This window comes from Peromyscus leucopus, chromosome X (assembly GCF_004664715.2).
Source record: "Peromyscus leucopus breed LL Stock chromosome X, UCI_PerLeu_2.1, whole genome shotgun sequence".
Lineage (NCBI taxonomy): Eukaryota > Metazoa > Chordata > Mammalia > Rodentia > Cricetidae > Peromyscus > Peromyscus leucopus.
Genome location: NC_051083.1, coordinates 70,830,398 through 70,846,365, shown reverse-complemented (window position 1 = coordinate 70,846,365; position 15,968 = coordinate 70,830,398). Strand labels below are relative to the sequence as shown.

The following is a 15,968-nucleotide window of genomic DNA, read 5'->3' as shown; positions in this document are numbered from 1 at the left end:
GAAACTTGTAGATAGAATTATAGGCCTAGACAAGAAGAAGAAAGATAGAAACACAGGATAGCTTCGGGGGGACCTGGGTCAATACTCAACAGCCCAGAGCTTTATTCAAAAGGGCTTTTTATAACAATGCCAAGGGTGAGGCAAAAGACCTCCCCCTTGCTAGTTATAGCCAAGTGCAGACCCTTCCAAACACCTGGTAGCCAGGCCCATGGTCCAATCATCTTCTTATACAGTCCTGCTGGGTAAAGCAAGTTCAGATCTCACTAGGAAACCTTTGTGGGCTCCCACAGTCCTCTTGGTGGATTTTTCCTTTGATGAGTTTATAGTGTCATTCTTTGCATCTTTTAATTAGTTTTGGGTTGAAGTTTATTTTGTTGGATATTAACATAACTTCACCTACTTTATTCTTGGGTCATCTGCTTAGAATACATTTCTCTATCCTTTTACCTGAATGTGTACCTATCCTTGATGGTAAGGTGTGTTTCTTGGATGTAACAGAAAGATTGATCCCTGTTTTCTAATCCAGTCTGTTATTCTGTGTGTTTTTATTAGGGAATGGAGACCATTAATATTGAGAGTTATCAATGAGTAGTGCTACTTTACTCCTGTTATTTTGTTGTTATAGTATGGGTTTTCCCTCTTCTTTTGATTTATTGGTCTGGGATCATTTATTCTTTGTGTTATCTTGGGTGTGGTTAACCTCTTCAGATTGAGGTTTTCCTTCTAGTGACTTCTGGATTTGTAGATATATACTATTTAAATTCAGCTGTATCAAGGAAAGTTTTTTCTTTCTCATCTCTTGTGATTGATAGTTTTGCTGGGCATAGTAGTATGGGCTGGCATCTGTGGTCTCTTAGATTTTTGTGAACATCTATCCAGGCCATTATGGCTTTTAAAGTATCCACTGAGAAATTGGGTGTTATTCTAAGCTGTCTGCCTTTATCTATTACTTGGTCATTTTCCCTGGAAGATTTTATTCTTTCTTTGTTCTGTACAGTTAGTTGTTTGATTATTATGTGTTGTAAGACAGGTCCAGTCTATTTGGTATTTTGTATTTTTCTTATACCTTGTTAGATACATCCTTCTTTTGGTTAGGGAAATTTTCTTCTATGATTTTGTTGAAAATATTTTCTATGACTTTGACCCTGATTTCTTCTCCTTCCTCTATTGCTATAATTTGTATATTTGGTCTTTTCATAGTGTCCCAGATTTCCTGGATTTTTTTGTGCCTGTGTATTTTTATACTCAATATTTTTTTTTGAGTTAGGTATGCATTTCTTCTACTTTATTCAATGCCTGAAATTTTCTCTTTCACATTTTGTACTCTGTTGGTGAAGCTTATCTCTGAGGTTTTTTGTTTGACTTCCTAAATTTTTCATTTTCAGTTTTACTTCAGTTTGGGTTTTCTTTAGTGATTCTATTTCTATTATTGTATTTTGAACTGTTTCTTTATTTCCTTCCACTGATTGTGTTTTCACAGAGTTTACTAAGGCATTTATTCATATCCTCTTAAAGGTCCTTGAACATAGTCATAATTGATACTTTGGAATCCTTGCTTTGTGTTTCAGTTATATTGCATTTCTCAGGGTCTACTATAGTAGGGTTACTAGATTCTGGTGGATACATATTATCTTGGGGTTAATATTTTTGTTTTTGTGTTGTTGTCTAGGAATCTAGAGTTAGGATGATTGAGGTGATTCTAGGTGTTGATATCTGGTATTGTGTTTGTTGGGTGGGTATGCCATTACTTGGTTTCTTTTGCCCTCTCTGGATCTTAGGAAAGTTTAGTAGCTGTGTGTGGCCTGATAGAGAACACCTCTGCAGGTTTGTGGGTGGTGAAGTGTAATAGAGATGGGCTCAGAGAAACGGCTGAGAGGAAATGAACTAAGGAGATTCTGTTCCTACCAAGAATCAGAGTTCCTAGGGAGTTCAAGGTGTGATAGGAGTGGCTTCTTCAAGTAGGTTGCAGTAAAACAAAGAATAATCTTGAAAAACAGAGATAAAAGACCAGGGGAATCCTGGGTCTGTATTCATAGTTGTAATCTCCAGTAAATGGAGATGAGGTAGGAGGTACTGTACCTGCAAGCAAACTGACACAAGGATTGGGTGAGGCTGGACAGATTGTAATGAAGGAAATGAAGCAGAGTGAAATTCACCTACCTGAGTCTAGGTCTGCTTTGGTTAGTGGAAATTGCAAGTAGAGAGTGTTTCTTGATATCCTTGGCTAACACAAAGGAATGGGAATGAGCTAGAAGTGGGTTGAGAGGGTCCACAGGAAGGTGTAAAGCTATGCCCACACCAAGGTTCAGCAAATTCCACAGAGAATGGAGATAGAGTGGGAGGAGACACTTGCAAGCATACTGCTACAGTGCTGGGATGAGATTGGAGAGCCAGTCAAACAGCCGCTGCTGCCCTGCCCTTACCTCACCACTTGTAAGAACAACACATAGGCACAGAGACACTGGCATTGTGACTTCATTATGATGCATTCCAGTTTGGATTGGGGGAGGGGTGATGTGGTAACACTCTCCCAGGATCATTTTGTTCTTCCTCTTCAGGCCTGTTGGCAGGAAAAGACCAGATGGCAGGCTGAAATCCAATCAAGTTTGGAGTTGTGGTCTCTAGTGAAGCCAACTCCAGCAAATTCGAGGCTTCAGTCACCCTCCTCAGGTAGTCACCTCTGTTCCTATTCCCATCATGACAGAGAACTATCTCCAAGCGTGAGTTTAGACAAACTGGAAACAGCTGATAACTTTTCACCACAGCATTGTAGTCCAAAGATCCTGTCTATCAAGACTCTTACAAGCCAGTGAGTTGTCCACCAACCCATCAGCTGCCAAACAAGTCATGGACCAACCAGGCATAAACCAACCAGGCTTGAACCAACCAAATGTAACACAACCAGGTGCAAGTGAACCAGATATGAACCACCCAGGCATAAGACAATCAGGCTCAGGCAAAACAGACATGAATCAAACAGTTATGAGCCCAGCAGGCAGAAACCCATACAATATGAAACAACCTGGGCCCAGCCAACCAAACATCAACCAGCCAAGCATGAGCCAACAAGGCTTGAACAAACCAGGTGTGACAAGATCAGGTGCAAGCCAAACAGATATGAACCAACCAGGCCCGAGCCAACCCAATATGAAACAACCAGGGCCAAGCATGGACCAGCCAGTCAAGAGCAAACCAGACATGAGCCAACAAGGTATGAAGCAGCCAGAACCAAGCCAACTGGATATAAAAAACCTAGGCAAAATCCAACCAAACATGAATCAAGCAGGCATGAGCCAAACAAGCATATGGCAGCCAGGCCCACCTCCTCCCAACATGAAGCAAATGAACTCATGGCAATGGGGTCCAGGGTATCCAGGTAGGAGACCACCAGACATGTGGCAAATAGACCAAAGCAATCAGGGAATGAGACAATCAGACACAGTGCAACCAGGTCCAAGCTATGCAGGACAGAGACAACCAGATACATGGATATCCGATCCAAGTTATCCAGGAATGAAACAAAGAGAACCACAGCAATGGGGGTCAAGCTCTGCAAGCTTCAGACAAAAAGATGCAGGTCAATGGAGCTCAAGCCACTTAAACAAAAAATATTCAAATTCATGGCAAGCACTCGTAGATTTTTCAGCCATCAGACAATTAAACTTCAGACAAGCAGATCCCACTGAACCAGGTATGAAACAATTTGACACATTGCAACCAGATCCTATTCAACCAGGCATGAGACTGAGAGTACCAAGCTCAGGGCAACCAGGCCCCAGACAACCATGTATGAGACAAAATGACATACAGCAATTGGACCTTAACCAACAAGGCATGAAACAGTCAGGCACATGGCAACCAGGCCTCTGCCCACAAGGCATGAGGCAATCAGGCACATGGCAACCAGGCCTCTGCCCACAAGGCATGAGGCAATCGGGCACATGGCAACCAGGTCCCAGCTCACTAGGCATGAAACAGTCAGGCACATGGCAACCAGGCCCCAGCCCACTAGGCATGAAACAGTCAGGCACATGGCAACCAGGCCCCAGCCCACTAGGCATGAAACAGTCAGGCACATGGCAACCAGGCCCCAGCCCACTAGGCATGAAACAGTCAGGCACATGGCAACCAGATCCCAGCCTACTAGGCAAGAAATTGTCAGGCACCTGGCAACTGAGCCTCAACCAACTAGGCATAAGACAGTCCAACACATGTCAACTAGGCCCTAGACCACCAGCTATGACACAATCAGACACAAAGCAACTGGGCCCTAGCCCACTGAGCAGGACACCATCAAACACAAAGCAACTTGGGCCCAGTCTATCAGGCATAAAAGATTTAGACACAGAGCAATTAAGCCCCAGCCAATCAGGCATGAAAGAGCTAGACAGATGGCAACCAGGCACCAGTCAACCAGGCAGGATAGAATTGAACACACAGCAATTAGGCACCATCCAACCAGGCATTAAACAGTTGGATTCATGGCAAAGGGGTCCCAACCAGCCAGGCAGGATAGAATCAGAAAAATGGCAAATAGGTCCCAGCCCCCTAGGTATGAGACAATTGGATTCATGGCAACCAGGCCCAAGCCAATTGGGCATGAGATATTCAGACTCATGCCCCTGGGTCCCAAGCCACTCAGGCATGGGACACTCAGATTCATGGCAACCAAGCCCCAGCCAATTAGGCACAAGACTATCAGATGCATGGCAAACATGCCCAAGCCACCCAGGCATGAAACAATTGGATACATGTCAACAAAGTCCCAGAATCCCTGGTGTAAGACAATTATATACATGGAAGCCAAGCCCCAGTTGCTCAGGCACAAGACAATCAGAAAAATGGCAATTAGATCCCAGCAACCCATATATGAGACAATCAGGTATTTGGGAACCGATGCCAAGGCAATCCAAGACAAGTACCAGCCAACAGGGTACATACCAAGAAGGCCTGAAACAATCACAGACAAGTCAACCAGAAACCATTCAATTAGGCACAAACCAATTAGCTACAAGCCAGCCAGATACCACCCAACCAGGAACTAGCTTATTAGATACAAACCAAATAGACACCACCCAACGAAGCCAAGGAGAAATGACACAATCAGATACATCAATGACAAGTCCAAATCAACCAGAGATGAAAGCCAGCCCATCAGACATCACCAGCCAATCAGACTCAAGTCAAGTAGGCATAAGTCAACCAGGTAAAAGTCAATTAGAGCCAAGTGAATCAAGCATGAGTGATTTTGATACAAATCAACAAGGAATGATTCAATTACCCACGAGAAAAACAAGTAATGATCCTTTCTACATAAGACCTGCTGAGCCTCAGGACTGCCCAGATATCCTGCAATTGATAAAAGTAAGCCTGTATTTTCTTATTCCTTAGAAATTATTTCAGGGCTGAAAGAATAAAAGGAATGCATAGTCTAGCTTTGAACCTACCTCTATTAATTATGATTCATATACACAGTGTTTTGGTAATCACTAACCCTTTCTAATCTTCATTTTCCATATAAAACAAGATTATAGCAATTATGACACCAAGAAATTGTTGTAATATATATATATGAGATGTGGACTAGGGAATATAGCTTCATTGGTAAAGCATATCCAGAGGTCTGTTCACAGATACATCCCATGAGTCTAACCAACTGAGTGAAAGTTTTCTTACACACACATTTATTTTAATACCTTTCCTAGAAACCATACCAGTACAGTAAATGTGACAATGTAATAACTATAGTTACCATGATTGAATTTTCCTGTACTGACAGCAGTCATTCATGTGATACAGATGTGTATTTAGGAGTTCTTTGAGATTCATGTTCTTTAATATATTTCTATTTTCCCAATACTTGATCATTTTCAAATTTAGAAAACACTCTTTGCTAAAGAATTTATTAGTTTTCCATCAAAATTCCTTAGCTAATAGACATCATTATGACGCCTTGTGTCACTAGCATCATTATAGCAGAGTATAGCCTTTTTCTCTGCTTGATCTTAAAACTTCTGATGTTTTTGGTGTTAAAATGTTTTGCAGATACATACCAGACTAAATGACATCTTCCTCATGGGAAGTGTATGATATTTTAAAGCTTGTACACATATATTAATATTATAAATCCATAATATACCAGTATTAAATAAACTAGGTAAAGCAAAGCAGCTAGTTTCTCAAAAGTAATTCAGCAAAATCAAATACTGTGACCAGAGTTTTTATTACATAATTTGAAAATGACTAGTATATTCACTGAACATTTTGATCTGTTCAGGTCTAAACAGTTAAGATGTAAGCAACTTGTTATTGCTGTGAGTTAGGTAGGCCTATTTTCTTGTAGAACCCAGGACCACCAGCCCAGGGATGGCACCACCACAATGGTTTGTTTCCTCTCCCACTGATCACTAAAGAGAAAATGCTCTACAGGCTTATATGTAATGGCTTAAATATGTACAGGCTTAAAATGCCTATAGCCTGATTTTATAGAAGCATTGCCTCAGTTGAGGTTCTGTCCTTTCAAATCACTCTAATCTGTGCCAAATTGACAGAAAATGAGCCAGCACACATTTTGAAGAACTTAAATTTATTTCATTTATATAGATAAGTAAGATTTTATTGTGGGGTAAGAAATATTCTGTTGAATTCTTGTACTGTCATATGGGAAAATGCAATATCTTCACAGTTTTTGTCAATGCAAAATAAAATTTAACTCTGGATTACCTGGAAAAATAAAATAATGTAAATAAAAAATAATGTAAATAAAAAGTTTGAATACAAGAGAATATAACAAAATAATAATATTAGAAAAGTTTTTAAAGTGTTTAATGTATAAGTACATATGTATTTTCATGTGACTGACATGACTGCATTTGACATTATAAATAGAAAGTTGATACATAAAAATTAAAATTTTATTGTTGTCCTTGTTCAGCTCATGTTTAGACAGTTATTTTGGTGAGAATTTATGGGTGTAACCTTCGGACACTGCTAAGTAAGCAAGGAGTATATGGGAGAGTACAGAGGGAGAAATGATGTGGTTATATTATAATTTCAAAAATAAATGAAAAAGGGTTTTCATAAAATTATCAGAACTAGCACAATGAAACTTTATGAAGAGTCCAAAAGTTTTCTAAAGTACATGTGAGAATGTGAGAATGTGGTATTTGATACTAAGGGATATTTCAAATCACTGAATATAAGAGGGGTCATTCAATTAATGGCACTGGGATGACAAAAATATACAAAGCAATTAGTAAGAACAGAAGAGGATAAAACCCAGCATTTTGTACAATTGATAGCCCCAACTGAAAATAGAGAAAATAAATGGACAAAGGAGTACAACAGTGAATATTTTATAACTTTCCAAGCATGAAATAAGCATCACAAAAGAAAGAATTTGGATGGGCAAAAAAATTAATAATAAAGGCCACAATTTTAAAATTCTAAAGTTATGCTAGCAAAAGCCACCCCAGGCAAATACATGTCACAAATTTCTCTGTAAAGTCATAATAAATAAACATTGTGACTGTGACTACCCAGAAAAAAGTTTTCCTTTACTTTCCAGGTTCCTGCTGAATTCAAAGCTAGTAACCCAGAAAGTTAACCTTCACATACCCATGATATGAATTCTATCATATGTCTATTGTCTCTCTATAAATCTACCTGCCTATCATCTAGCTACCAACTAGTTATCTACCTAGTTTGTGTTGCATTGCTGTTTCAGATTTTAATTTCTAAATAACTGTGATCAAGTTTGACTTCTTTTTAACACATCACAGGATACCTGTGTATATAAATGTTTAATAAATATTTCAATGATTATAATATTTACTAAATCATCAGCTGAAAGGTTTTTTTTTCTACTTTGACAGGAAATGGCTTCCTATGAAGGCATGCAAGAAAACGTGAACTTAACAGAACTGGGTAAGATGTTTTGTGGTAATTTTAGAGCAGGTAAAAACTGTGTGAATGCATGCACACAGAATAGATACTTAGGTATGCAGAAGCTTCCATCCTTGTTACAAAACATGACCCTACTAATAACATTGAAATATACAAGACACAAATTCCTTAGTCTTTTCTTTCCTTTTCTATTTTTTTTAATTTATTTAACTTTATTTTATGAGCATTGGTGTAAAGGTGTCAGATCTCCTGAAACTGGAGTTACAGACAGTTGTGAGCTGCCATGTGGGTATTGGGAATTGAACCCTGGTCCAGTGCTCTTAACTGCTGAGCCATCTCTCCAGCCCCACCCCCCCCCTTTTTAATTTTTTTCCCTTAGCCTTTTCAATGTTCCACTAGTTTTCATTTTCACTCAAAGCATGAAACAGATACAGATGCAGTAGACTGTAAATGCATTGCAAAACAGAGAAGAGGAGGTATGACTGGTCAAAAGTGCTAATTAACATGCAATATGTTGGAAGGAGCTTTGAAAAAAGTTAGTTTTATTACATTTGATAACCAAAATATTAATGGATAATGTAGAAAATTATTATGAATTAGAACTTTTTACACAGTAAAAAGAAGGCTAAAAGATGGTGAAATATCATGATTGGCAAAGACCAAATAAAGAGGGTCATTTATTTAACATTAGAAGAATCAAGTGAAGGATAGTTATTTAAAGTTGAATACTTAAGTATGAACATAATCTACTAAGACCCTTCCACAAAATATTCTTCTACTCTGTGGAGATTTTTTTTTACCTCTTTTTATAGCGTGCTATTTTGTTGAAGTTTAGCTTTTCCAATTTGTCTCTTTTTCTTTGACTGTGCTTTGGTTGTCAGGTAGACCTAAGAAACCATTGCCACTTACAATATCTTACTGATTTCCTACATTTTCTTCTCAGAGTTTTCTAATGTTACATGCACACTGTGATCTTCAATCTATTTCAAGCTATATTCTGAATATGATTAAAAAGGGTCCAACTTTATTATTTTATATATGGAAAAATAGTTTTATAAGATGATTTATTGGAAAGTCAGTCTTTTCCTCAATTAATGGTTTTGGTACCCTGATAACAAATTGGTTAACCATATTAAGTTTGTGAATATTTAAGGTCTTGTTTCTGTTTGGTTCGTCTATATGTCAGGCCTCTTTCCAGTATCATACTGTTTTAATTATTATAACATTATGGTGAATCTGAAAATTAAGCAGTGTGTATCCAACAACTTTATTCTTTCATTTTAAAGTTGTTTTGGATATTTGGAGTTCTTTGGAATCTGTATCAATTTAAGGAAACGGAGAGTGGGTGTGGTGCTTGAGTGAGAATGGCCCCTAGTTTGGGGACTCTTGATGATTAGGAAATGCAGTCTTGTTGGAGGAGCTGTGTCACTGGGGATGGGCTTGGAGGTTTCAAAAGTCCATGCTAGGCCCAGTGACCCTCTCTCCTCTGCCTGCTGCCTGTGGGTCAGAATGTAAAGCTACTGCTCCAGTGCCCAGTGCCATGCCTCTCTGCTTCCCACCATGATGATCACGGACTAATCGTTTAAGCCCCCAATTAAATGCTCTCTTTTTAGAAGCATTGCCTTGGTCATTGTCTCTCTTCACAGCAATAAAACTGTAACTAAGACCGAAGTTGGTACCAGGGACTAGGGTATTGCTGGAACAAGCCTGATCTCATTGTTGTTTAGAATATGGAAGATTCTGGGACTTTGAACCAGAAAAGTAGTTGAATGTTTTAAGTGCGACTTTGGTAGTTTGGATAAGACTGACCCATATACTCATATACTTAAATGCTTAGTCACCAGGGAGTGGCAATATTTTAAAGTATTAGAAGGACTGGAGGAAGTGTGTCACAGGGAGTGGCCTTTGAGGATTCAAAAGCCCATGCCAAGAAGCCCAGTCTCTCTCTCCTCCTTCTTCCCTTCTACTCTCTTCCCCTCCCTCTCTTTCTCTCACTCCCTTTCCAACCTCCCCCCTCTCTCCCTCCTTCCCTCCCTCCCTCCTTGCCCCCCCTCTGCCCTCAGGATGTAGTGCTCAGCTACTAAGCCAGCACCGTGCTCCCTACCATGCTGATAATGGATTAAACTTCTGAAACTATAATGAAGCCTCAAATGTTTTCTAAGTGTTGCCTTGGTCATGGTGCGTGGTGATATTTTGTTCTACCCTAATAAAATTTGCCTGAAGATCACAGAACAGAACAAACCACTAGATTAAACATAGAGGCCAGGCAGTAGTGGCACACACCTTTAATCCCAGAATTTGGGAGTCACGCACCTTTAATCTCAGCACTAGGAAAGAAGTGAAATAGCTGGGCAGAGAAAGGTATAGAAGGCATGAGGAGACAGAGACTGGAGCCTTGCAGCTAGAGGCCTTTGGGCTAGAGAGCCTTTTTGGCTGGGGAGCCCTTGCCAGCTGAAGCCCTTTTGGCAGAAGCCCTTTTTGGTTGAAGCTTTTTTGACCCCTGAAAAGCTGAGGACTTGGAGATATTCAGTCAGAGGATTCGTGGAGTTGTTGAGGTGAGACGTGGCAGTGGCTTGTTCTTGCAGTTATACTATACCACACCACTAGTTTCAACAAAATTGCATCTTGATTATTTTTAAATGATTTGCAGCAATAATCTTCATTTGCATTTATCAATTAGCTGGTTGTCATGCTAGGAACAGAACCTAGGGTCTCTCACATGCCAGCAAAGTGCTCCATCATTGATTCACATTCTAAGTCTTTTGATTTCCTTCTTCACTTATTGGCTGTTTAAAAGTGTGTTGTTTAATTTTCATATATTTTTGAATATAGAGATTTTTTACCTATTGATTTCTAATTTCATGCCTTTGTGATTGGGAAATATACTGAGCATTATTTTAGTCTTTTAAATTTTATCAAGCCTTGACATGTAGACTGACATATGTCCTATCCTGCAGAAAGTTCCTTGCACACTTGACATGCACATTGTCTTACACATGTGTGTGTTGTTGTATTGAATGCGAATGGTCTCTATGGGCTCATATGTTTGAATGCTTGTTTCCCAGTTGGTGGAACTATTTGGGAAGGATTATGAGTTATATACTTCTTGGAGGAGCTGTACTACTGGGAGCAAGGCTTGAGGTTTCAAAAGACTCATGCCATTCCCACTGTGTTGTGTCTGCCTCCTGCTTATGGATCAAGGTATTTCAGCTGTTTTTGCCACAAAGCCTTTGTTCTGCTATCATTGGCTCTAACCCTCTGAAACTTTAAGCTAAATTAAATGCTTTCTTTATAAGTTGCTTTTGTCATGGTGTTTTAATAGAGCAGTAGAAAAGAAATAACATACAAGATAAGTTCAGTTGGTCTCTAATATTGTTCAGTAATTTATGACTTTATTTTCTATCTTGTTGTTATATACATTATTGAAAATGTAATATTAAAGTCTCATACTATTAGTATGTTGCTATGTCTTTCTTCCTTCATTTATATCAGCATTTGTCTCTTTTATTTCAGAGTTGTAATTTTTGTTATGTATATGTTTATAAATGCTCTATCTTCTTAGTGATTTGATATTTTTATAATTACACAATTCCACTCTCTCCTTCAATAATCTATAATTTTATAATAGTATAGCTACCCAAGCTTTCTTTTATTTATGTTTGCATGCTATCTTTTTCCATCATTTCATTTTCAGCCTAGTTGTGTCTTTGAATCCAGAGTGTGTCTCTTACATAAAAATGTAATTGAATTTTTTTTAACTGTACTGGGTTCTGGAAGATGGCTCTGTGAGTAAAGACCTAATAACTTGAGTTTGAGTCCTAGGACCCACATGGTGAAAGGAAAGAACTGACTTTTGCCAGTTGTCCTCTGACCACCCTCCCCACTACACACACTAAAGGTAAAAATGTAAAAACTAAAAAAAGAGTATCCATTACATTCATCATTATATTTTAATGGAGTAATCTTTTTATATTTAACTACACAAAAGAGTCACTTCTGCCATTTTATATCCTTTCTTTGTCCTTCATTTCCCTCATTAATAACTCAGTAATAACTTCTTTTGCACTTTGTTGATTTTATTTAAACACTTAATGTGTCTTATTATTGTAGGTTCTTTGTAGCAGAGATTAACAGACTATGTTGAAATTTTATTAAATTCTCTCTTATGTGTGTCTATTCTCATAGAAAGAGGAGAGAGTGAAAGAGAGTGAGAGAACAAGAGAGAGAGCAAGTGAGAGCAAGAAAGAGGGAGGAGAGAGAGAGAATTCCCATAGAAACACAAAGCAGGAGTAGATCCATTTAATTTCCCAGAAGTCACTTCAGTCAGTGGAGGGTGGAATAATGACAATCAGTCTCCAAGCCTTCATCTCAACAATCAGTACAGCACATTAAGGAAAAGACAAGTTATGGATCAACCAGGCTTCAACAAACTATTCCAGAAACACAAGCTGTCATTCCTACAGACATCTGCTAGAAAACTCAAAGGGACATAGGCAGGTAGCTGACACCACATGCATGGCTACATTTAGCCCAAATTAACAGCAGATACTAGGCAGACTCTCTTTAAAGTTGTGAATGTTAAAATACTCACTTCAGATGGTTTTTCCTAGTATAGCTGCTGTGCAGGGAGGAAGATGTGTTCCCACTGCTTCCTATCATGACATCTTTGCTTATAAACTTTGATATGTTGTATGTGGATTGATATTTCAGATTTATTCAGGGATGGTTTTGGAGACAATCCACTTTTCTACTGCCTGGTTGCAGAAGTACCCGCTCAACAAACAGAATCAGGTAAATGTTTCTTCTCCAGTTTAATCTCTAATACATTTTTTATATCTGAAATCAGAGTTAACAGTTAATAAATACACATTGTGTAAATAGTATTAAGCAGAGGAGTGCAATATGCAAACCCGGTGTACTTTTAAATAACTGTTATGTAACTCTGATTATAAAGGTATTAAAAATTATAGGAACATGTCAAACTATATACTTTCTTTTAAAGACTATAAGAAAATAAGAAAAGTAAACTTTCTACATTGTAAATTTATGTACTGATATTTTGTCCAACAACCACTTATTGCTTAAATAGTTAAAGCAGCAAACACTTTCATATTCTATTTGAAGACATATACCTTTTTATGATTTAAAGCATTACCCTTTTTGTTCCCTCTCTTCTCCGCAGGAGTAAAAATTATTGGATTTGCCATGTACTACTACACATACAACCCATGGATTGGCAAACTGCTTCACCTAGAGGATTTTTACATCATTGAAGGTTACCAAGGTAAAACTACAATCAATAGTATTTGCAAACATCTAAAGTTTCTAAGTTATATTTTAATGTAAAGACTACAGATAAGCCTTACTATGCATATGATTTTTAAGTTATCCAGATAACTCATTTCCATTTCTTGAGCCTGATCAGGATCCTAGTACAGCAAAGACTCAACTACAAGTTAGAAAATATTTCAATAGTATTTATCAACATACTCAAGTAAGCTATGTTATCCCCAACTACTATTTTTAATCTGTAAAATAATTTTATATTTTAGGTTTGTTTCTTATAGACATATTTAAGAAATATACCCTGTTCTATGAAAACAGTGAAGGCCACCATGGTGACACACACCTTTAATTCCAGTATTTGGGATGCAGAGGCAGGTGTATCTCTGTGAATTCAAGTTCCAGGCCATCCAACAATAGATGGTGAAACCCTTTCTCAAGCAAAAGAAAGAATACAAAGACAGAGACTCATTTATTCATCATGAATTTTTTATTATAATTATTAAATTTATTCAAAGCACATTGATCATATTCATCCACCACTTCCTCTCTCCAACTAGTGCCTCCAACCTCTCCTCCCTCCTTGCTTCCTGCCCTGTTTTTTTTTTTATAATTAATAACCCCCAAGTCCAATCAGTGTTACCTTCATATACATGGGTGTTTGGCAACCCACTAGAGCATCAGGAATCTACCAGTGACCATATCACCAAAGATGAATGAATGACTCTCCATCTCTTGGCAACTTTAATCATCATGAATTTTTAAGATAAAACTAATCTCTTTTGTATTACCATTTTGTCATGCTACAATAAGATAAAAGATGATTTAAAGTGTTCATGAGTTTGGTTTCAACATGTTAATATATATATATATATATATATATATATATATATAGTAGAATATATGGCAACCATAAAGAGTTTGATCTTTTATTGATTTAATATTAAAATAATTGACTACTTAAGTGAAAAATTTCAATGTACAGCCTTATTTGACAATGTCTATTTAATAGGTCTAGGTATTGGGGCTGCTATGCTGAAGAAGCTAAGTCAGGTATGTGTTATAGTTAGTACTGATAGTCTACATATTATCCTTTTCTTTATTAAGTGTTATTTAACAAGGCATAGATTCGGTAACTAATCTTACTGATTAAATATAACACCAGGACTTGCTCAGTTGGTAAAGTGCTTGCCTTGAAAACATGACAATTTGAATCCAATCCCCAGAATCCACATAAAAAGCCAGGAGTAGTGGTACGTACTTTTATGCCAGCAGTGGCAAGGTGACAGGTAGAGACTGTTGGATCTCTTGTGCTCACTAGCTACCACACTAACCTACTTAGTAAAATTTCAGGTCCCTTAGAGACTTTGTCTCAAACAAAAAGTGGAAAGCACCTGAAGGATAACAACTGAAGTTGCCTTCTGATCACCACATGCATTCACACACATGCATACCAAACCCATATGAACACATGCATTCATATACACAAAACATTTTTGCAACATGCATTTAAATTTTTATTAAAGTGGATTTTCAATTTGAAAGCTCAGATAGATTCTATGTTATATTTAATTAAATTTTATTCCTATATATTGTACAAACATACTATATGTGTTTTTTTACCATCAAGAATAAGCAAACATGAGAGTAGAAAGTAATTTTATTCATAAAATAGACCCACAATGTGACCTGCAATAATATAAAAGATTCTTTTAGTCCAAAAATAGCTATAGTCTTTTGCATTATTATATACATATAGTAATATATATTGGAGATCTTCAGGAAATAGTGAATGACTATACTGTCAAATGAGGACAATATTTACTTGTTTGTTTTTAAACAGATAGCCATCAGTTCCCAATGCAGTGCCATGCAGTTTCTTGTTGTCATTTGGAATCAGGATTCCGTTGCGTACTACACTCGCCTAGGGGCTTTGGACCTTTCCTGTGAGGAAGGCTGGCATTTGTTCAGATTTAACATGGAAGATCTCCTGGAACTTGCAGAGGAAACATGAAAAAACCCTGGTAACAACTCATCCCAACATAGGCCTCAACATGTGAATGTCACCTTAGAAACATCACTTTGACATCAAATGTTGTGAAATAAAGCAAGTGAGCACAATATTCTTGTAGATATTTTGACTTTGAAACAGATTTTTCAAGATACAGTCAATTCGTCATTATCCAAACTAAACAGTAATGGCTAGTAAAAGTTCTAACAATCTAATTGATTGCATCATTGAAAAACCACTCACACTGGGCTTAGAGTTTTTAATAACTGTATTTCATCAAATGTACAATGGTGGCATTTTCATATTTTAACATAATTGAAATTAAATAAGCACAATGCTCAAATGGCATTTTCTTAAGGATTTGTTTTATACATGATGAAGTATGGGTATATTTAAGTAGAAATAGTAGGTATAAGGTTTAAAATTCATTTCCTACAGTGATACTAAGTTCTGAAGACCTTACTTGTGAAAAATGAGTGATTCCTTATCTTGGGCATTCAGTACCATTGCCACTTTGCTACTGTTCCATAACTACATTCCATCCCTAAACATCTAGAGCTCTCTGGCTGTACTTTGAGAAGATACCGCATTCAACACTGCTATTTGTATATGTTTCCATCCTTCCTGCTTTATAGAGTCACAATTATTTTGGAATTATGTAACTATGTAGTACCATCATAAAAAGGTAAGTTTCCAATATACACCAGCCATACCCACTAAGGATATTTGTCTGTGAGAAAATACTTATTTAAAAACTGTGTATTTTATA

General features: G+C 37.4%; 1 protein-coding gene across 1 annotated transcript; it reads left to right on the top strand.

Annotated features, from left to right (window-relative positions):
• The first annotated feature begins 2,373 nt into the window (after positions 1-2,373).
• On the top strand, positions 2,374-15,309 carry Satl1 (spermidine/spermine N1-acetyl transferase like 1). Its single transcript, XM_037198998.1, has 6 exons — positions 2,374-5,364; positions 7,875-7,926; positions 12,616-12,696; positions 13,088-13,189; positions 14,201-14,241; positions 15,032-15,309. Exons 1-6 carry the CDS (start codon positions 2,848-2,850, stop codon positions 15,200-15,202), a joined length of 2,964 nt encoding a protein of 987 aa, XP_037054893.1. The 5' UTR covers positions 2,374-2,847; the 3' UTR covers positions 15,203-15,309.
• The last annotated feature ends 659 nt before the right edge of the window (positions 15,310-15,968 follow it).

What these genes read in the sequence shown, in the direction of transcription:
- Satl1 (XM_037198998.1), top strand. Translation starts at nt 2,848, where the DNA reads ATGGACCAACCAGGCATAAACCAACCAGGCTTGAACCAACCAAATGTA. An exon ending in ATATCCTGCAATTGATAAAA is followed by an intron (nt 5,365 to 7,874) that starts GTAAGCCTGTAT and finishes CTACTTTGACAG; the next exon opens with GAAATGGCTTCCTATGAAGG. An exon ending in CGTGAACTTAACAGAACTGG is followed by an intron (nt 7,927 to 12,615) that starts GTAAGATGTTTT and finishes TTGATATTTCAG; the next exon opens with ATTTATTCAGGGATGGTTTT.